The sequence below is a fragment of the Rhipicephalus sanguineus genome, chromosome 1 (assembly GCF_013339695.2).
Source record: "Rhipicephalus sanguineus isolate Rsan-2018 chromosome 1, BIME_Rsan_1.4, whole genome shotgun sequence".
NCBI lineage: Eukaryota > Metazoa > Arthropoda > Arachnida > Ixodida > Ixodidae > Rhipicephalus > Rhipicephalus sanguineus.
The window spans coordinates 217,619,050-217,642,520 of record NC_051176.1 but is presented as its reverse complement, the minus strand read 5'-3'; the positions used below and the strand labels follow the sequence as shown (position 1 = coordinate 217,642,520).

General features: G+C 43.1%; 1 protein-coding gene across 1 annotated transcript in view; it reads left to right on the top strand.

Moving 5' to 3' along the window:
- The window catches only part of LOC119371990 (maestro heat-like repeat-containing protein family member 1), a 169,441-nt gene that overhangs the window by 38,617 nt on the left and 107,353 nt on the right, over positions 1-23,471 (top strand). The window contains exons 13-20 of the mRNA XM_037642438.2: positions 2,132-2,251; positions 2,416-2,520; positions 2,590-2,731; positions 3,679-3,861; positions 9,417-9,586; positions 19,287-19,406; positions 20,431-20,550; positions 23,228-23,380. Of these exons, the coding sequence (XP_037498366.1) occupies positions 2,132-2,251; positions 2,416-2,520; positions 2,590-2,731; positions 3,679-3,861; positions 9,417-9,586; positions 19,287-19,406; positions 20,431-20,550; positions 23,228-23,380 (1,113 nt within the window). The remainder of the gene's footprint in view (positions 1-2,131; positions 2,252-2,415; positions 2,521-2,589; positions 2,732-3,678; positions 3,862-9,416; positions 9,587-19,286; positions 19,407-20,430; positions 20,551-23,227; positions 23,381-23,471) is intronic.

The window sequence follows — 23,471 nt, the reverse complement described above, 5'->3', positions numbered from 1 at the left end:
AGTGTTATACTCGGGGACAACATTCTTTGGCTATGTAGTGAAGGTTACGGAAGCAGAGCTACCATGCGTGCATCATTACATTCAAGTACTAGTCCAGACTTACTGTTTTGGTTCAGATAGTGCAAGTGCTGGGCTGTTTCTAAAGACTCGCGTGGTAGCTGTGACAACGAGGGGCAGGGGAGTACTTGTACTAGTAATTTTTTTTATACATTCTTGCTTCTTGCAGCAACTGCTTTCTTTTACTGGAAAGGAGAGATTTCTTTCTACGAACACTTCCTTGAACCTTGTCTGTAGGGATATGCAGCCTCCTCAACTTCAAACTCCACTTTCTTCTCCAGCTCTGATTACTGTTGACAAACTGGAGGCATGCTTGAAGATTCACATTTTTGATACTGCTATTTTACTTCATGCACCTAATATGGATGACTTCCAAGCAAAACAAAAAAAAATCACTGGTTAGATGTTGAGGACTGTAGGCTAAAAGCCTGTAAATGTCCTTGGTAAGGTCTACAGTACACATGCAGAGCTGGGCAAACATACGTACATTGTACATAAGTAATGGACCTCTTATAGCTAACAGTTCAGTTGCATGTAACAAATATTGCTGGAATGAATTTAATGGACAGTGCAAAAAAAAAAAAACACTAAAAGAAGAACACAGGAGGAGTGCTGTGTATTTCTTTTTGTGCCTCGTTTTTTTTTTTAACACAAAAGTGTTTTATGCCAGGGTCTTATGAGATAGCAACATGAAAGTTTCTTTTTGCTAGGTTGATGAAGCACTGGCGGGGTAGTGTTTCATAGTTGTCTTATCAAGAATGAGGCAATGTAGAGGCCGAATTCTATATATGTACATGATATGGTACAACCAAACTGTTGCCGACAACACTTTACACATGATAGGCAAAGATGCCATTTCATCAGCCTCTCCTCTTCTTTCAACTTCTGTGGAAGCCCAACTGATGTGGCAGACAAGGGTGTGCTCCCTTCAAGTCCGGAGTTCCAAATCTGCCTCGTAGACGTCGATATATAAGAACATCTGAAATTTTGGATGCTAAAAAGCTTTGGCGCCCGATTTTTTCCGACCTCCTGCCCAAATTTCAGGCCCAAAACAGCATTAATTGAGCCCCCAACTCTTCCACATCTTTCATCTCCATGTTGGAACCAACGTTTTCTTGAGTTAATACATTTGCGACCGTAGCGGAGCTTGAAAGGCAGCTTTGCCGCAATACGGGTGTGTAATGAGGTGAAGCATATTGAAAATCTAGGGACCACTTCCAATTGGACGTTGACTGTCTCTTGGCAAAGTTCGACCGTAACAGAGCTTGAAAGGCAGCTTTGCCGCAATACCGGAGTGTGATGAGGTGAAGCATATTGAAAATCTAGGGACCACTTCCAATTGGACGTTGACTGTCTCTTGGCAAAGTTCGACCATAACGGAGCTTGAAAGGCAGCTTTGCCGCAATACCGGTGTGTGACGAGGTGAAGGACATTGAAAAGCTGAAGGGGTCACTTTCAATCCGACATTGACTGTGTTTTGGGAAGTTCGAATAGTTTGAATAGTAAAATTCCAGTGCGAATCGAATCGAATACCAAACACTATTCGAAAAATATTCGAAATTTCGAATATTCGCACACCCTTACTTGTTAGCATATGGATATGTTTGCTTCATCATGGTTTGTGTAAACTGCCACACTGATTGTGCACAGGGGTCCACTGTTGAAGGGAACATCGGAGCGTATGGCGGCAACTCGTCGCCACCGCTGGCCAGCAGCTGCAACGAGATTCGTGCAGACGCAGTGAGCACCAGGCCCGGTGCTCTTTCGTCGCGTCAACACTTCGCTTCTTGACGATTCGCAGCGCGGAAGCAAACGGCAGCAGACGACGAAAGAGCACGACTCACAGCGCACACTGCGCCTGCGCAAACTCGTTGCAGCCAGTGGCCGGCGGTGGCGCAGAGCTGCCGCCACACGCTCCGATGTTCCCATTAACAGTGGACCCCTGTGTACATTTATGATGCTTCAGTTTTATAGAGCAGGTTGATTTGTTACTTTCAGGTTTTTGTTTGCTCCTTTTGAATGCACTGTAAATTGCATTTTGATGTCAGTGCTTTGTCATTGAAATTGTTTTCAGGCAAAGAAAGTGTTGGCCCAAGTCATCGTTGCTCTGGCTCACCATGGTTACCTTGATGCAAATGGTGGTCACTCCATGGTTGAGTTCCTTGTTCGGCAGTGTGCTCTTCCAGACGATACAGTGAGCATTTTTGTTCAAACCATCATCTGGTTATTTTGCATGACCGACCTCCTTTTTGCCGGTTGAACCCTGATTTAGTATACATGGCTGTGCATATGTATCCTGACAGAAATGGGCTGTTGTTTGCAAGCTTGTAATGTACCTTATGTTTGTTTTCTTCCAAGGCCAAGCGTCCGACAGACTTCGACTATGTGAGCAATGAGGCACTGCGTACAATGTGTGAAAATGTTTTGCAGCTTCTGACAACCACTGTTGACGACATTGACAAGGTACATGAATTTATGAAATGCCTAAATCCTGGGTTGTTGCTCATTAAATTATTTTTCTTTTGATTTCAGATCATGTGGCCTTCCTTATTTGAGTACTTGTTGTGTGAAGAGCTGACCCCAGCTGTAGGGATTCTTTGCAAGTGCCTTGCTAATTTTGCTTCAAAGAAGCGGGACGCAGGTTACCCTATTGAGATCAACTATGAGAAACATGGTGAGCAAGTTTGATTTGCTTTTCACAAAGTTTAACTTGTAGTGGGATAAGATAACCTCCTTTCGATTTCATTTGCTTTATCGTCCATTATGAATTGTGCATTGCTGTGCTGCCGCAACAGTTGATATTATTTGCCACTTCATGCGTCGGTGAATAACAAAGGAGGACAATTTTAAAAAACTGATTATTGTGTCATCCAGCCACTGCTTTCATTTTTATTTGGAGCATCTTTTTTCTTTCTCAGATTGAAAACTTTGCACTGTGCATGCTCTTCAAAATTGCCCACTGGGGCTATTCAGACGCTATTGCGCACTCTATGGCTAGAAGTCATACATTGAATTCTTAACCACAAATACTGAGAATCAAATGCCAATGGATGGAATGCAGAAACGCTTTTATAATAATTGCTCAGGTATTACGTGCCAAAACCACTATAATGAGGCACACCATGGTGGGCGATTCGGGATTAATTTCGACCGCCTGGGTTCTTTAATGTGCCAGAAACACTTCTGCACTGAGTTTTCGATACAAGTCAAGGAAATTCCATACGGAAATTCCATGTTATAGTCCAAAGCACCTTTCATAGCCCCATCAATTTAAATCACGAGAACATTTATTCTTCATTAATATTTTGTTATTGTAAAATCTTTAGAAGGAGTAAAAATTTTCATTTTCAGCGTTTGTGCTCAACACTTTTAATAAAGATTTTCATGGTGCACTGAGCGTAATGTCACATATGTGTAAAATTTGCTTTCTTTAGCTGCATTCACTCCTGTGGGTTTTTGAAGCAGTGCCTCCTGGTTAACATTCGAAGTGCTTTACTATAACAAATTAAGTGTGAATGTCTGCTTCGTTGCTGAGAAATTGAGTATACCTGCCAAAATTGGCAACCTATGCAAGTCTTTTGGAAAGCTGATATATTCTTGCATTTCATCTCTACTGTGTAGCTAGTGTACCAAAGCCGCAAGAGTTGCTGGCACGATTGCTAGTCGTGCTCGGCTCTCCCTTGATACACCATCACCGAGGAGTTCATGTCCTACGCCTGCTGCGTTGTTTGCCTGCATTAGTGCACCGTAACCTGGTGGCCCTCTGGGACACTGTTCTGCCCCAAATGACTTCTCAATTGCAAAGTAAGTAGCTGTGTCAAAGTTGAAAATGTGCAAGTCACACCACTGTTTCTTGGGGAGTTAAGGATTGTGCTGGCTAACTGATAATCTTTCAAGCAAAAAAGGGAACTGGTTAGGAAAGGAAATGACACCATAGGTTTTTCTTTTTTTCTCCTTACTGCAACACCAGTGGCATTCTGGCAAGTAGCTTCGGGTGTTAGAAATTCGGCCATACCAAATCTCTGAACTCAGTGACAGTTGCCTCTACATTCCAAAGCCTTAACCCTACCATCCTAGCCTTTTAGTGCCCTTTTAATTCCCTTCTTGTGCAGTTCAAGATAAGGTATGTTACATTCCACAAAACTTGTGTTGATCAGAACACAGTGTTCTCAGCTGTACGATTCAATTTTTTTGTTATGAAATTGTCTAAATCATTGAGCCGTAAGGTTGACAGTTAAAAAACTCAGCTAGAATTGGCTGTAGCACAACCTAAAAAAATTAAGCTTTCTTTTGGTCTATGAGACTTTGTAAATGCACCTTTGCACTCGAGTAAGGTCATCAGCTGGAACCAGAAGCACATCACTGGTTTAGAAAGTAGTATGCATTCTTGTAAGCAGTATGTTTTGCATGAAGTAAAGGGAGCGCAAGTTATGTCCCGTGCTATGCAGCATGTTTCCACTGCCAAGTAGTGCGTCTGTGCGAGAGTGAGTCTTTTCATATATGACATGAAATTATCAGGTGCATATCATTTTAAGGATTGAAATGAGGGATGGTTCAGGCCCATAAAAATAATTCCACAAGCTGATATTCTGTGTAAGACTGTACAGTAGACTCTCAGTAAACGGAAATCTGTTAACGGAACTGCTGCTTAAACGAAACAACTGCATCTAACACGATTGGTTTCATACTTGGATTCTGCACCCCTGTTCATCTCTCAGTAAATGGAACTCCTGTTAAATGGAACACATTTTCTTGGTCCCTTCAGGTTCCGTTTAACGAGAGTTTACTGTATTAAAGAAAAAAATCAGTTTTGCCACAAGGACAGTGTTGCTATCGCATTCATTGCGATAGCAGCAATTTGTAATCTTATACAAATTAAGGCTAGCAGCTAACTCTTTTGGATCAGATATTGCATAACTGTACAGAACTCTGGTGTTACGGACTATAGCTGCTCCAGGGAGCGAAGTGGTTTTCGTGCTATCTGTCATTTTAAAGACGTACTGACACGAATTTTAAAAATTTTCGGATTGTTGCTCTAAATAAAAATTCTGGTGTTGAGAAACCTACGAGTATTGTGGTTCCTGGGAATGCATCGTATATATTTCAATTACCGCTACCTTAAAAAGACACTCTTGGTTTCGATATCGAGGGGGCGGCTTCTCAGTGACGTTTCAGTGTGACGTCACGGGGATACAGAAATTCGCGACGTACTAGCGGCAAATCCGTCATCTGCTCGTGGTGCACATAAACAACGATGATTGAATTGTCGTCCAGTGACCCTGACAGTGATTTCTGCGATTTAGGCTGCAAGCAGGACGCAGAACTCGCAAACTCGGGGGAACTGTCTTGACTCGTCGGGATAACGTCCATTGCAATGGGGCTGGCTTGCAGATGCTCAGCGACGAAAACTTCAAAGTCGAATTAAAATATTTTATACGTGTTCTCAGACTCCGGTGTGTAAACAGCGTTGACACTGCATACCAAGGAAACGAAAAATGTCCCTTTTGCGATGTCTCAAAATTGTGTCAGTACTCCTTTAACGCAAAGTAAGCGGTGAGAGCACAGCACGTACAGGGATATATGCATGTGCCGTCTACTGATGTCTGCCGAGATAGTGAAGGGAGTGAAGATAGTGAGCCGGTGCTCGTGACTGTGCCCTTTTGATGAAAGTTCGCAGTTGCTGCTGAAACGACGCAGCCCCCCTTGCTACTGCCACCACTGGCGCCTCTTAATGCTCCTTCATACTCCTCGCCCCGCTTTCGTTGGGCGTGGAGTTTCCTCTCGGCTTGAGGAGCCATCGATGGCAGGCCTTGCACTTGGGGCAATGTTATCGCATGCGCCCTTTGTACAACGGAGATGGCCAGCTCGTTTCATCTCTGCTTTAGCCACGTTCATCACCAGCACTCGCACGCTTTTATTACTCGCGCATAGAACGTGCGATGCGCAGGGCGATGTTACCGATTTGGACTTTATACGGAACATGATGAGAATGGTGTTGCCAATGGCAACTGCAAAAACCACCATGTTCATATAATTGTTATCAAAATAATAATGGGCTCTATTTATAGCTGTAAAGCTAGCTTTTCTGCAATGCAGTTTGCCCAAGTAGAGGCAGTGTGGTAATTTCTGCCAACAGCATGTACAAACACACTTTACTTGCGTAATGTGGAAACTGTAGACTAGGCTCTCAGGATATAAACATGCATAAAAGACAAACCCTAGCACGTGCTGCTAGAACCTTGTCTGCATTTGAATCATGACAGTTGCCACCATTAGTTGGTTGAATGTGCAGGGCAGAGAAGTGCACTTGTGAATTATGAAAAGGGTCCATTGTGTAAGTTAAATTTATGGATGTATACAGTTCACATTCCTTCTCACAGAAAGTCATGCTGGAATAATTTTGTGTAGTAGTATAGACAAAGCCACTTTTAATAATATTCTGGTGCCATGAAAATTTCTTTATGAACGATGATTGTTGAACCAGGTTGTATTAAAAAGAAAAAAGACAAAAAAATGGGTACAGTGGTGCTACTGTTTCTATAATAGTGGGGTGGCAGATGCATCTTCCCTTATACTTTTGACTTGCTTCATGCATAACATGAATACACAGCTTTTCCCACTATACATCATTGACTAACAGCCATTCTGCTCGTGCCTGTCACTCATACGCAACAAGTGGTGGTGGCCAGCTTTTCAAAGACTGGAATCCATGAGCCATGTCAGCTCACCCAGCCTTTGCACCTGCCACAGATGCCACAGATTATCTGCAGGATAAGATGCATGGCCTACTTATGCACTTAGTCGCACTAGGAGACACGTGGTCGCCTGCAAACCCCCACTGCATGCATTCCTCCCCTCTCTCCCACCATCACGGCGCATGTGTTAGCCACCACCCTTCTCAGCTTACCTTTGCACTCCTTTCCTTCGTCATCCACACGCTCGCACGGTGCGATAATATTGACTGTGTAATCCATTTGTGTTCATACGGGTGGAAGGGAGACGGGAGACCAGCGCTTTAGGCTAACAGTGCTGAGAAGGCTGGAAAACTGGCTTGGTGCATGTGGTATACAGATCGGTGCAAGGAGGTCACATAGTTTCTTTTAACACGAGAGTGTTTTATGCCGGGGTCCACCATGGCTCTACTGACGTATTTTCGTCGTGGATATGGCATTGTAAAATATAAAGACTAACAGTTGGCAAAGGAAAAAAACCAGAAGAAAAAGTTCCGTCACCAAGAGTCGAACTTACGACCCCTCGCTCCGCAGCGCGGGGCGCGAAACGATTCGGCCACAGATGGCATGTTCTTTGCCATGCTAACGGTGAGCTATTTATTATACACCATTTACCGATAGCAGTACTCGGAGATCGGTGGCACTTCAGCGTGTTTTCCTTACCACTAGCGAGATGGCGCGAAGGGCTCGAAGAGCGCGCGCCTATACAGGGCGTGGTCGCTCGTTCACGGGCTTATCTCATGATGACTGTGGTGTGTACGCCTTGCGCTCTCACCGCAAGTTTGCACTGAGAGCACAAAGGTCACTTCGCTCATCGCAGCGGCCGCTTTTGCGAAAGGATTGTGCTGCTCACACAGAAATAAGTTACAACTGTGACAGTTCACGCTCATCCTGCGTATGTTTGTTTCGTGCACCCTTTCTGCTTGAGCAGCGCGTTGCAAGTTTCGAGCTCCTTGCTGTTCTTCGCGTGACATTATAATTTGTTGCTGTAGCATTCATTCCTTCGCGCTTGGGGTGAAAGAATGCACAACAAATGCTCAACTACGTCTGTGAAGACACGTTTCGCTTTCGTGTTATACCGATTCCTATGACAGAAGGATGAGCCATGTTTTTTCCATGTGTTCCATTTCCTTTCTGCACAGATACCCAGTACCCAGATCTAATGTTATAAGCGATAATCTGCATGGGAACGTTGTAGTAAGGACTTTAATTTCACGATAGAAGACATAAAAAAAGTTCATGGTGTGGTGGCTGCTCATTGTTATATCTGATATGTTGAAACTGGTATTAACAAAGTGTGTTCGAATGTATTTACAAATACAAGCAACATTTTTTTCGTTGACACATTGTACATAGACTGTGCATGTCCAGTGTACTTTCCTTGTTCTTCGCACAATTGTGAACACTGCACAAACTTTATCACGAAGCCCTAACAAAGTCACTGACATATTGAAAAGTAGTTCCACATCAGAAATGTGTGCAAAAAAAAATTGTGGCAAGAGAAGCAGCAGGTGTACTGATTGAGGTTCCATTGATACGACTTAACAGCACAATCGTGTGAAGCGGTAGCTTTCTTATAAATTCCGCAAGGCTTTTTTGATGGAAAACTGTTTTATGTCATTGCTTCAAAACATGCCTTACCATGTTCTGTAAAAATGCCCAGCACTCTAGTGACAACAGATAAAAAAGAGAGCAATTTTTTTGGTGTTCATAGAGTTCTGCCATGGTAACACTACTAGATCAAAGAGGCAATTATCAGTACTGTTGTTGACATAAAGATAAAAAAAATTCGTTGAGAGTGTAAGCCATTTCATGAAAAATGACAGCAGTAACATAGGACGTAATACATGTCCTGGATGCAACAGACTTTCAAGTTCCTACCATTTTCTATGTGCCATTCAGGCACAATTACATGCTCATTTATGTACCACCAAGTCCCAATGATTCCAGTAGGAACTGTGCATTAAATTATGCCTTAGAAGTCTGCATTTTCTGGTTGGTATTTTTAATCTGATTTAAAATGGCTTCATAGGAGTGTTATAGATTCTTTGAAACTGTTCGCGTGGCAATGTGAAAATTTTTCAAGGTGCTATATTGTTATAGGTGTGATTACCTAGGCTTCCAATATATTGAAGATACTGAATACAGACAGAGAGCACAGTTTATGTACTATTACTAAGCATAAGCATCTGGACAGAAAGTCATTCAAGCATTAACATGCATATGTGGGCATGCAAAGCGGGTAGCTAACAGCAGTTTTAAATGCAGTTTGTCCTCCCTTCATGTAATATACACACTGGGTCTTCTTTTCACAAAAGGCGTTTGGGATCTGGCATACAGTCGGGGCTCCTTGAAACCTCTTGGCGAAAAGGCAGACATCTAGACACACATCTGGCATTACCACAATGCAACATTGGATGACACGTGCAAGGTTCAAGGACCTCGCATCATAACAAGGCTCATAACCGCTCTTCGCAGAAGGCTCTGTAGCCTGGTGGTTTAATACTTAAGGCATCAATATAATTTTAATATGTATTACACAATATTCATGTTTTTTTTTCTTTCAATTTGAGATGTTTACTGTGCCAGAGCTAACTACTAACAGCATCTTGCGACCCTTGTGTCCAGGTGCTATTGATAACCCAGAAAATGGTCTGGACAGGGAGGCTTGGCGAGAGCAGATTTTGGACCTGACCCAGAGATGCTTTGTGGAAGTGGACAAAGAAGAATGGACTCTGTCATTGGGAAAGGCTATGCAGGCGCAACTTAGCCTGTATAGTGCATACCCAGATGATAAGGTCAGTGAAAGAGTATTAGCTATGCAAAATGCTGCCTTCCATATATTCCAAATATGCCCGAGTTGCACAAAAAGGTATTTTTTGATAGTGAAAGGAGTTGTCATCATCATTAAATCATTATTAGCGTATTTTATGTCCACTGCAGATTAAAGGCTCTCCCAGTAATCTCCAATTTACCTTGTCCTGCACGAGCTGATTCCAATTCCATTAAATGCCTACAAGTTCCTAATTTAATCACACTGCCTATAACTCTCTGCCACCATTGCCTGTGTTTCCTATCCCTTGATATCCATTCGATAGCTCTCACTGGCCATCGGTTATCTGTCATACGTATTACATGACCTGCCCAGGTCCATTTTTTTTTCTTAATGGGTACTGACACAAAATTTCACTGCCAAGATAGTCTGTGGAATCGATTCCCATGAACACGCATGTATCATCTACCAAACCTAAACAGTGAATATGGCTTGGGAGGTAATTTATATGAATTTTGGATTTCGTGTGCACGGTCTGACGCTGTACACCGCACCTCGCGACATTGACATCATCTAAAGTGACCTGAAGGTGACCACAGTCTTCCGATGACTAGTATGATGATGTCACAGTCGCCATTGTGCTTTTGCCGTGCTTGCGCCAGTGGGCTACTATTCAGCAGCTGCTCGCAAGTTCGTGCCCGTGGTGCACATGAGGAAAGTGTGGAAGCCTCAAGTAAGTCGTTGCCAACAGACAACAATGATGACGACAATGACGGCGCAGCACATGGGGCAGGATAAAGAACGCCAGTAGACGACGCAGGCAGATGGTGTTACGGCAGATGGAGGTACGACGCTAGATGGGGTTTAGTTGCACCTGGCGGCTTGTCGTTTTCGGAGCTCTCCTAAACCGAAACTGAGATTGATAGGTAATAAACAGACTTTAATATTACCTGTCGTGCGCTGCAGTAAGCGATGTGACGTGTTATGACTAATAGGGCCCCAGCAACTTATTGCATCAAAAAAACGCCAACCCAAAATTTTTGTGTCGGTACCCCTTCGATGTCAACAAGGACATTGGCAACCCCTGTTTGTTCTCCGATCCACTCTGCTTTCATCTACTCTCTTTCTTCTACTCCAATCCCAGCACCACAGTTGCATGGCGCTCCGTGTGTGTGTGTTCCTTATCTTCGTCCGTGTCTTATTCGCGCCTTAAACTTCAAATATGTTAAACCAAGAAGCCCAGTCTGCCATTCTTACATCGTATATTTCTTGTTCATCGGGCTCTCTTCCAAGCGTTTCCAATCCCAGCACCACAGTTGCGTGGCGCTCCGTGTGTGTGTTCCTTAGCTTCGTCCATGTCTTATTCGCACCTTAAACTTCAAATATGTTAAACCAACAAGCCCAGTCTGCCATTCTTACATAGTATATTTTTAGTTCATCGGGCTCTCTTCTAAGTGTTTCCAATCCCAGCACCCCAGTTGCGTGGCGCTCCGTGTGTGTGTTCCTTAACTTCGTCCGTGTCTTATTCGCACCTTAAACTTCAAATATGTTAAACCAACAAGCCCAGTCTGCCATTCTTACATCGTATATTTTTAGTTCATCGGGCTCTCTTCTAAGTGTTTCCAATCCCAGCACCCCAGTTGCGTGGCGCTCCGTGTGTGTGTTCCTTATCTTCGTCCGTGTCTTATTCGCACCTTAAACTTCAAATGTGTTAAACCAACAAGCCCAGTCTGCCATTCTTACATCGTATATTGTTCATCGGGCTCTCTTCTAAGTGTTTCCAATCCCAGCACCACAGTTGCGTGGCGCTCCGTGTGTGTGTTCCTTAACTTCGTCCGTGTCTTATTCGCACCTTAAACTTCAAATATGTTAAACCAACAAGCCCAGTCTGCCATTCTTACATCGTATATTTCTAGTTCATCGGGCTCTCTGCTAAGTGTTTCCAATCCCAGCACCCCAGTTGCGTGGCGCTCCGTGTGCATGTTCCTTATCTTCGTCCGTGTCTTATTCGCGCCTTAAACTTCAAATATGTTAAACCAACAAGCCCAGTCTACCATTCTTACATCGTTTATTTCTTGTTCATCGGGCTCTCTTCCAAGCGTTTCCAATCCCAGCACCACAGTTGCGTGGCGCTCCGTGTGTGTGTTCCTTATCTTCGTCCGTGTCTTATTCGCGCCTTAAACTTCAGATATGTTAAACTAGCAAGCCCAGTCTGCCATTCTTACATCGTATATTTCTAGTTCATCGGGCTCTCTTCTAAGTGTTTCCAATCCCAGCACCACAGTTGCGTGGCGCTCTGTGTGTGTGTTCCTTAACTTCGTCCGTGTCTTATTCGCGCCTTAAACTTCAAATGTGTTAAACCAATAAGCCCAGTCTGCCATTCTTACATCGTATATTTTTAGTTCATCGGGCTCTCTTCTAAGTGTTTCCAATCCCAGCACCACAGTTGCGTGGCGCTCCGTGTGTGTGTTCCTTAGCTTCGTCCGTGTCTTATTCGCACCTTAAACTTCAAATATGTTAAACCAACAAGCCCAGTCTGCCATTCTTACATCCTATATTTCTAGTTCATCGGGCTCTCTTCTGTTTCCAATCCTAGCACCCCAGTTGCGTGGCGCTCTGTGTGTGTGTTCCTTATCTTCGTCCGTGTCTTATTCGCGCCTTAAACTTCAAATGTGTTAAACCAATCTGCCATTCTTACATCGTATATTTTTAGTTCATCGGGCTCTCTTCTAAGTGTTTCCAATCCCAGCACCACAGTTGCGTGGCGCTCCGTGTGTGTTGCTTATCTTCGTCCGTGTCTTATTCGCACCTTAAACTTCAAATATGTTAAACCAACAAGCCCAGTCTGCCATTCTTACATCCTATATTTCTAGTTCATCGGGCTCTCTTCTGTTTCCAATCCTAGCACCCCAGTTGCGTGGCGCTCTGTGTGTGTGTTCCTTATCTTCGTCCGTGTCTTATTCGCGCCTTAAACTTCAAATGTGTTAAACCAATAAGCCCAGTCTGCCATTCTTACATCGTATATTTTTAGTTCATCGGGCTCTCTTCTAAGTGTTTCCAATCCCAGCACCACAGTTGCGTGGCGCTCCGTGTGTGTTGCTTATCTTCGTCCGTGTCTTATTCGCACCTTAAACTTCAAATATGTTAAACCAATAAGCCCAGTCTGCCATTCTTACATCCTATATTTCTAGTTCATCGGGCTCTCTTCTAAGTGTTTCCAATCCCAGCACCACAGTTGCGTGGCGCTCCGTGTGTGTGTTCCTTAACTTCGTCCGTGTCTTATTCGCACCTTAAACTTCAAATATGTTAAACCAACAAGCCCAGTCTGCCATTCTTACATCGTATATTTCTAGTTCATCGGGCTCTCTGCTAAGTGTTTCCAATCCCAGCACCCCAGTTGCGTGGCGCTCCGTGTGCATGTTCCTTATCTTCGTCCGTGTCTTATTCGCGCCTTAAACTTCAAATATGTTAAACCAACAAGCCCAGTCTACCATTCTTACATCGTATATTTCTTGTTCATCGGGCTCTCTTCTAAGCGTTTCCAATCCCAGCACCACAGTTGCGTGGCGCTCCGTGTGTGTGTTCCTTATCTTCGTCCGTGTCTTATTCGCGCCTTAAACTTCAGATATGTTAAACTAGCAAGCCCAGTCTGCCATTCTTACATCGTATATTTCTAGTTCATCGGGCTCTCTTCTAAGTGTTTCCAATCCCAGCACCACAGTTGCGTGGCGCTCCGTGTGTGTGTTCCTTATCTTCGTCCGTGTCTTATTCGCACCTTAAACTTCAAATATGTTAAACCAATAAGCCCAGTCTGCCATTCTTACATCGTATATTTCTAGTTCATCGGGCTCTCTGCTAAGTGTTTCCAATCCCAGCACCCCAGTTGCGTGGCGCTCCGTGTGCGTGTTCCTTATCTTCGTCCGTGTCTTATTCGCGCCTTAAACTTCAAATATGTTAAACCAACAAGCCCAGTCTGCCATTCTTACATCGTATATTTCTAGTTCATCGGGCTCTCTTCTAAGTGTTTCCAATCCCAGCACCACAGTTGCGTGGCGCTCCGTGTGTGTGTTCCTTGTCTTCGTCCGTGTCTTATTCGCGCCTTAAACTTCAAATATGTTAAACCAACAAGCCCAGTCTGCCATTCTTACATCCTATATTTCTAGTTCATCGGGCTCTCTTCTAAGTGTTTCCAATCCCAGCACCCCAGTTGCGTGGCGCTCCGTGTGTGTGTTCCTTATCTTCGTCCGTGTCTTATTCGCGCCTTAAACTTCAAATATGTTAAACCAACAAGCCCAGTCTGCCATTCTTACATCGTATATTTCTTGTTCATCGGGCTCTCTTCCAAGCGTTTCCAATCCCAGCACCACAGTTGCGTGGCGCTCCGTGTGTGTGTTCCTTAACTTCGTCCGTGTCTTATTCGCGCCTTAAACTTCAAATGTGTTAAACCAATAAGCCCAGTCTGCCATTCTTACATCGTATATTTTTAGTTCATCGGGCTCTCTTCTAAGTGTTTCCAATCCCAGCACCACAGTTGCGTGGCGCTCCGTGTGTGTGTTCCTTATCTTCGTCCGTGTCTTATTCGCACCTTAAACTTCAAATACGTTAAACCAACAAGCCCAGTCTGCCATTCTTACATCCTATATTTCTAGTTCATCGGGCTCTCTTCTGTTTCCAATCCCAGCACCCCAGTTGCGTGGCGCTCCGTGTGTGTGTTCCTTATCTTCGTCCGTGTCTTATTCGCGCCTTAAACTTCAAATATGTTAAACCAATAAGCCCAGTCTGCCATTCTTACATCCTATATTTCTAGTTCATCGGGCTCTCTTCCAAGCGTTTCCAATCCCAGCACCGCAGTTGCGTGGCGCTCCGTGTGCGTGTTCCTTATCTTCGTCCGTGTCTTATTCGCGCCTTAAACTTCAAATATGTTAAACCAACAAGCCCAGTCTGCCATTCTTACATCGTATATTTCTAGTTCATCGGGCTCTCTTCTAAGTGTTTCCAATCCCAGCACCACAGTTGCGTGGCGCTCCGTGTGTGTGTTCCTTAACTTCGTCCGTGTCTTATTCGCGCCTTAAACTTCAAATATGTTAAACCAACAAGCCCAGTCTGCCATTCTTACATCGTATATTTCTAGTTCATCGGGCTCTCTTCTAAGTGTTTCCAATCCCAGCACCACAGTTGCGTGGCGCTCCGTGTGTGTGTTCCTTATCTTCGTCCATTTCTTATTCGCGCCTTAAACTTCAAATATGTTAAACCAATAAGCCCAGTCTGCCATTCTTACATCGTATATTTTTAGTTCATCGGGCTCTCTTCTAAGTGTTTCCAATCCCAGCACCACAGTTGCGTGGCGCTCCGTGTGTGTGTTCCTTAACTTCGTCCGTGTCTTATTCGCGCCTTAAACTTCAAATATGTTAAACCAACAAGCCCAGTCTGCCATTCTTACATCGTATATCTCTAGTTCATCGGGCTCTCTTCTAAGTGTTTCCAATCCCAGCACCCCAGTTGCGTGGCGCTCCGTGTGTGTGTTCCTTATCTTCGTCCATGTCTTATTCGCTCCTTAAACTTCAAATGTGTTAAACCAATAAGCCCAGTCTGCCATTCTTACATCGTATATTTTTAGTTCATCGGGCTCTCTTTTAAGTGTCTCCAATCCCAGCAGCACAGTTGTGTGGCGCTCCGTGTGTGTGTTCCTTATCTTCGTCCGTGTCTTATTCGCGCCTTAAACTTCAAATATGTTAAACCATCAAGCCCAGTCTGCCATTCTTACATCGTATATTTCTAGTTCATCGGGCTCTCTTCTAAGTGTTTCCAATCCCAGCACCACAGTTGCGTGGCGCTCCGTGTGTGTGTTCCTTATCTTTGTCCGTGTCTTATTCGCGCCTTAAACTTCAAATACATTAAACTAACAAGCCCAGTCTGCCATTCTTACAAGTGTAGCATGGTTTTGGACATAAAGGAAGCGTTTGGTGCATTACGTAGATTATAGTTGTGATGGTTACATGTTACCTCACATAATTTGTGCTGTGACCATTCCACTGGCATAGTGCATTGAGCACTCAATGGAACAAGAGGGGAGGGATAGCTAGAGAAGCTCTTGAGTTCCCCAGAAAAATGACAACAAAGGACAAGAACCCTGTTGAACCTGCAGATGTTCAAGATAAATAATGGAAGGGACAGTACACAAAAAATTCATTTTGGGGTTTCACATGGCGAAAGCATGATAAGATCATGGGACACACCATAGAGGAGGACTCCAGATATTTCATCCACCTGGGACTTTTTCAGCATGGTCAGAAAACGCTGCCGATCAGTAGTCAAGGCTCCTGAGAACATCTGAGCCAAACGTTGTAGTGCAGCACGCGGCCTGGAATTTACAATTAATTCTCAATATCAGCTAGAAACTGTTCCCTCTTCTCTCTACAAATGATGCCATATACCCAAATGACTGCACCATATACCCAAATTCATGGGCATTGGCTGATTTGAGCATCGTGAGCTGCATAGTTATCGTGGCCGCCGTGAAAGGCCGCCACGTGCCCGCGTGTGCGCTCGCGATCACACTGAAAGTAAGCCACACATTTGAAGGAAAAAAAAAATGTTTCAAGGTCATGATGCATGCATTACGTAACTTCTTTTCCCCGTGATATCCCTCCCTGCTTAGCTTCGGCTTCCAGTGCGCTCGTCAGGACGAGAGAAGAGAGAAAGCAATTACAGCATGCGACAAATCTCTAACTCCGCTCGTACTTGACGGATTCTAAAAATTTTTCCTGCAGTTGACTCATGAGGCAATAAACTCCTTTAATGAAGCCATTCGATGGTTACTTGGAAAAGTTCGCAGGGCCCCTTTAAATCTAAGTACACAAGTGTTTTTCATATTTTGCTCCCATTGAAATATGGCTATCATAGCTGGGAACTGAACCTGCCACTTCATGCTTTAACCACACAATGCCTTACTTGATAAACCACCTTGGCTGAAGGCTGATTTGGTGTCGTCTGACCAGCTTTTGGCTAATGGTCATTGGCCTTCATCTGCATGATGCTCCTGTAGTATAATGATGTGTTATACTTTGGGAGCACTACTTCATATTTTCATGATGTAACCAGTCTCCTGGCTCGTGTGAAGCTGTGCTGCATTTTACAAACTGTTAGACACAACATAATGAAACCAACACACAATGAAGCCAAGGAAAGTATAGGGGACATTACTTGTAGTCTTCTGTAGAGTAGTAAATACACTCAAACCTCGTTATAACGAACATGGATATAACGAATTATCGGTTATAATGAAGTAAATGAAGAATAGTCTTGTAATAGCTACAGTGTTACAAATAAACGCTTATAACGAATTTTCGGATATAACGAAGTTATTTTCGTGGCAGATGAGACTTTGTTATAATGAGGTTTGAGTGTATGACGTAAATGTGTAGGAGTTCAGGTGGAAGAAAATCAACTTGCCTCCGGCAGTGATCGAACCTGCAACTTTCGGATAACGCATTCGATGCTCTACCATTTCAGCTACGACAGCTGCTCGTAGCCATGACAGCGAGTGTGGAAAATTTTTTTTATGAGCAGCGCTGCTAACACTCCCAGGATTACGCGCACCGAAATACCCAGTAAAGTGGATGGGAGGATGACCACCGCTGTAGCTCAATCTGTAGAGAATCGGACATGTTATCTGAAGGTTGCAGGCCTGGTCCCTATCGGCAGCAAGTTATCTTTTCGGCCACTTTAATTCCTTCACATTTATGTCAGAATTACTACACTACAGTCAAAAGACCATAAGTAGGGGTGTGCGAATATTCGAAAGTTTCGAATATTCGTCAAATATTACATTCGAAATATTCGTATTCGATTCGGAAATCGTGTATTCGAAAAGTTTCGAATATTCGCTAACTTCGAATATTCGAAAAATTCAAATATGCGATTCGATTATTATGCATAAGATAACTCGATTTCCACATTTCTGCTGCGTTTGTATAGCTTAAAACTTTGCCGAGAGGAGCGACAAACGTCGTAAGTACATGGAGGCACGATATCGGCCTGCGACGAGCGCCCCAATATGTATGATTTATTGCTGGTGCATCTCCGACCTGCAGCGCTGTTGGCGATCATGTAACCGTACATTTTCAATATTATGTGGCCGTAACGTGCTGCACTACCACTCGTTCACTATACGGGACCACTTCTGAAGAAATACACTGGTGGCCGACTGTAGGCACCTTCAGATAACCCAGTCTGGCAAAGCTTTGCCCCATGTACCTCCCTATACCAGCCACTCCTGTTCCAAGCGAGCGTGTCTTTTCAGTGGCAGGGGGGTTGTCTCTGTTAGAAGGGAGCGCCTGCTGCCTGATCATGTGGAGCAACTCATATTTCTTCATGATAACATCTAGTCATTACTTTCATTGTGCCGTGATATTTGCTTGTGTTGTGATGTGCATTGTGTTTTGGAGATAGCAGTGTATGTTGTGTGGCCAGTCAGGCTGTTAATGTTTTTGTTTTTTTCAAATAGCTACATCTTAAATAAAATATCGTTACTGTGGATTCATTTTTCCTTTGATATTCGATAGTCGATTCGATATTCGAAGGTGGATATTCGTATTCGATTCGTATTCGAAAAATTTGATATTCACACACCCCTAACCATAAGTAATGTCCCCTATACGTTCCTCGGCTTCATTTTCTGTTGGTTCATTAAGTTGTGTCTAACAAAGAAAACAAGCCCTTCATCAATGTCCTTTCTTTCGTTCATTTTGCAGACTGATAACATCTAATTTGATTGAATTATCAATAGCACTCTAGAATTCATACCATACTGCAGTGCCTAATGAAGGAAAAAAAGCAAAATGTGAGGTCTACATGCCAGCACATCATTTCAGGTCAGCCCTACTGTTAGCGTAAACATGCTAGTATATTGCGCTGGCCCAGCAAAGTTCAAGGTGCAGGCAAAAACCTTGCACACGCACAAATCACTAAAAAGGCAATGCTTGAAACTTGTCATCTGCAAATCACCCATTATGATCCAAACACTTTCGTTCCACCTGCACAAGGCTTGCTGGCCAAATAAATTATCTGACTGTATCGCTTACAGGGGAAACGAATGAAAGAAGGGAAATGGATCGATGGACTTGTTTTTTTGCTTGACGCAACCCAATAAAGCCAACAGATAATGAATCCAAGGAAAGTAGGGGGGCATTATGTGCACTTGTTAAAAAAATTTGAAGTGTGGTATTTATGACATAAAGGGAAATGAGCGAAAAAAAAAAAAACGCCAAGGGGGACTGAACCCACAACCTTTGAAGACTGTGAATTTAGGTTGGATGGATTTAGAGGTGTGGCTAGGTAGCAGATAATGGATGGCATGCACCACCTTTGCAGGACAGTGCTCAGGACTGACGCGACATCAAAACTTTTAGTGTGAGGACTGGTATGTGCAATTATTCAAGGTGACTGCATCGTGCCGCTACGAATCTAGCCGCTAAAGGTAATGTTAGATCTGATGCCACAGTTAAAGTTGAAATTACGCCGATATGACACGAACTGAAGATGGTGGAAACAAAAGTATGTGCATTACTTAACCCTAAATTGTCTCACTTCATTTTGGGAGCATTGTGCAAGTGCATTTGTGTACTGATGCTTTTTTTTTCTGTGTGCCTGTGGCTAACTTATTTTGCATTTGTCTTATGCACACTTTTTATCTTTGTCTCTCATCATTCTTGATTTTTCTGCAGTGCATGCTGCTACAGTTGCTTGGAGCAGTTATGAAAAAAGTGAGCAGCAAGCAGTTTATAAATGGAGCTCTAGACAAAATATTTGAGCATATCAACCATGTACACCCACGGGAAAGAGAGGTAAACATTTATTTTCTACGTGTTACACCACAAAGTCTGTAAACACGAAGCCACCTTGCCCAAAGTTATGTTAAGGAATTTAATGCTACTTTTATAACAAATAATTTGGGCTGTGCAAAGTGCTTATACCATGTTTGTCTTTATAGCTGTGCCTTTGTGGGATCACAGTTCGGTGTGATGTCATTAGACTAGAATATTCCATAGTTTTTGGGCAGGACCTCACAGATCTGCATGTTCTGTGTGCTGCAAATAATTTGTATTTTGTTGGGCTGTGCATGCATTAAAAGCTTCACATACGAATCAAATAGTCTTTGGAACACAATTCAAGAGTTTACTCTTCAAAATTGTTGGATCCTTGTTTGTGTTCGAATATAAGAGGGCTTTATGGAGTCTTAAGAGAAAGATGAATGCAAGTAGAGGCTTTCCAATTGTTATGCTGCAAGACAGCTACAATTTTTGCACAGGGGCACCAGCAGTAATTTTATATCATTCAGTAAGAATTTGTCGGTCTTAGGCAGCCTTCAAATCTGTTGTCTGGATTTAGAAAAGGCTGTTTATTATTTTCATTACCTCGCTGTGTTTCCATGTCATTGAAGCTGTGTAGGATGCTGTAGTATCACACAGCACTCAATATGTGTAATCTGATGATGTGCTATTGTTTTATTTTTATTGTTAGAATGTGTCAGATAACTGAAAGCTGCTGTTGCACAAGCTCCTCTGTTGACTGGACTTACACTTGTGAAAAGCATTACAAGCATTTATAAAATATGTATTTGAATAAGTGGTTTTCTATTGACAAAACAGAAGCAGCCCAAACTTTACAGTATTTCACTTTGTTCAGAAAAAGAAAAAAAAAAACCTTTGTGGGTGACGGACTATTCAAAGGTTTCTTTTTTTCCCAGTAATTTGTATCCGATACGATTACAAATGTCCACCATTTGAGCACTCCTTGTATTTTGGTATTATAGTTTGTTTTCTAGTTCCTTGACCTTTATCACATTTTTTTTTATTCATTTGCTTTCAGGGTTGTGCTCTTGCAGTAGGTATGTGTGCAGCATCTCACTTGGATGCTGTGGTAGTAAAGCTGGAGCAGGTAGCAAAAGATGATCTTCGTAAGAATTCTGGAATTCTTAGCTTTCTGAAGGTAAGGAAACCCTTGTTGCCCTATCTCACTCTTTATAAAACATGCTCTGAAGATGGGAGTGCTTGTGCTCACATGAGCATGCATACCAGTGGGCAGGTTTACATTAATTTCAGCACATTTCTCTCATCTTAAGTGTAATTCATAAAGTTTTATCAAGTTTATAGAATGTGGTCTCTGTGAAAGCTGTTGACTGGAACGTAAATTATGAAGGCATTTTGGAAAGAACCCATTTAGCTGCTTTGAAAAGTATGCCATAATGTCAGAGGTTCTCGACATTTCTGGCCTTGGGGAACCCTGACAGCTTCTCCAGAGTGCCACAGAACCCCCAACTTTCCTCTTTATGCTGAGGTACCTTTGGCAAAAGGAAAATGTGGGATAATGAGTTGTTGGCCTGTTATCTTTAATGTCAAAAGCCATCGGTGCTGATGTGGGGCTCGGTGGAACTCTAGGTATTGCATAGAATTCAGATTCCTCCTCCCCCCTCCTGAGCCACTCCACAAATTGTAAATTGCCTGCAATCCACACACGTATTGCATGCTTTAGCCATAAGCAATGTCTTCACGCAAGCTGAGTGCCATACCTACAAAAGCCTGTTTTATTTCTTGCAAAAAAAAAGGGCGTCAGTTGCACTGCAAATGGTCATTGATACACTGGTTGCAAGGCTCAGCCTAAGTGCTTGTGTAGCCCTCAGCCCACATCAGCTGATGCTGCTTCTGCGTATCAAAGCTGAAGTTGTGCATTTTGATTACAGCGTTTTATTACAAAAACCGACTTGGTGCAGTGACGAATCAGTGTATAAAAACTGTGCCACGGGAATACAAATGTGCCGTGAGCCATGAATAATGCCCCGCACGTGCCTGTTAATGATGTTTAAACCGCCAGTATCGTCTTTGGTCTCTCAGCTTACAGAATTTCCTAATTGATCTCCATGTATATGTTGAAAATTGTGCTTGCAAGCATGAATTACCAGCACTCTGCACACTTCATCACCGTGGGTGCACTAATTGCATAAATTTCATGGTGCACACTATAACTACAAGTATTCAATGCCGCTAGTACTGCTATTGCTTGAGTCTCTTGCTACTCACAGACTACTGATGTACGGATGCTTTGTGGGATGGCTTCGTTAAATGCAAAATGCAACGCAAGTGTTGTTGTCTAAATCAATAAATCGGCGGTTAATGGCTGTAAAACGGGAACAGGTTGCATTCGTTCTGATTGCTCGCAATGCCCTGAACTGCCCTTCATGGAACCCCTGGTTTCCATGTAGTTTGAGAAGGTCTGTCTTGTGTGAAACTCTGTTGAGAGCAACAGTAAAAATGAACCTTCTTAAAGGGACACTAAAGACAAATATTAAGTCGACGTTGATTGTTGAAATAGCAGTCCAGAAACTTCATAGGGCTACTTTTGTGCCAAGGAAGTGCTTATTTTAAAATAAAATCACGTTTTAGTGGTCCGCATCGCGTTGGCACACTTCAAATCGCCCACCTGAAAGCAGTCTGTTGCCGTGCCCAACGTTGCCTGCCTTTACTGCGCGGCGGCGTACACTGGTGACGTGCACCATTCGGGCATCCGGCAACATCACATGCATGCGGCATTTTGTCGAACTTTCTGTCAGAGCGACTTCCACGAGTGTGCAAAACACACGCGGCAGTGCGTGATACCGAAACTACCGCTGAGACGCGACCGCGTGAGCGAAAGCCGGGCGCCGGGCGAAGCGCAGTTCGGCAAAAACGGAACCTTTGAGTCACTCGCGCCGTTCCCCTTGGCAACGTCAAAGAGGTTCTTTTTTCCATTAATCAAACACAAACGAACAAGCAGCATTTTATTACGTCTCTTGATGCACGAAAGGTCCTTTTTTTATTGCAGCTAGTTTAATTACTAGTGATTAATTGTATTCGGATGCTCTCACGTCATAGGGATCATTTCCAAAATGTCCCACTCGTGGCGCGCGTCGTGTGATACATTTAGCTTAATTTCTCGGTAAGTAGGGCACTGCTATTGATAATATTGCCGTTTTAGATGTTGTCATACATTGAGCTTTCACTCTGACATAAATTGTTATTTACCTTTTGTGTCCCCTTAAGGATGACATTGTGACACCATAAGCAAACATTCAGCCATGTAATTTTACTAAAGCACTTTACACATATTCAAACTTGCAGCACAGGTCAAATCAGAAGCGTTTCAAGAAGTAAGGATAAATTTTGATTAACAGTTTCAGTGCTTTTATCTTTGATTCACTATTATGACATGAATTAACAATTGTGTGCACAAAGCCTGAAGGGGTTATAGTAACAATGTTTGTGTTACATAAAATGAACATCCACTTGTGCTTTTGAATGAGAAGTTTAGTGGAAAAATCCTGATGTAAGCCTAGGCTACCACGTTATTTCATTAAGAAAACTACAGTAAGACCAAAAGACGAGCTAGTTGGTACACGTAAATCTTAGAAATGTCGAGCGCGAACTATGGCAGGGACAAAGACGGAGCGTTCCCTCCCTCTTTGTCCCTGTCATAATTCGTGCTCGACGTTTCTGAGAAGAAAACTACTATCACTGTGAAAGTCATGTCCTAGCTGCTTTATAAAGTTCCATATCTAATGTTTGTTATGGGTTTACAGGTACCGCTTTTTCACAAACACTGTCTCACCTATTGCCTTTTACTTCCTATACAGGATATTACTGGTGACAGTTATCATGAGAAGCTTTTGGCAACAGTTGTCTTGAGTTATGGCCATGTTTCTATGCGAGCTCCAGCATCAATCTTGACTACAAGGATTGAAACACCCATTCTGAGAAGTGCTGCAAAATTCTACCAGGCATCGAAGGTATGATGGAAAAGTGTTGTGGAAGTGATCACTTTTGTTAATTTTATTAGTTAAGCTTGGTAGCCTAGATTTGCAGCTGAAGTAATTGTTC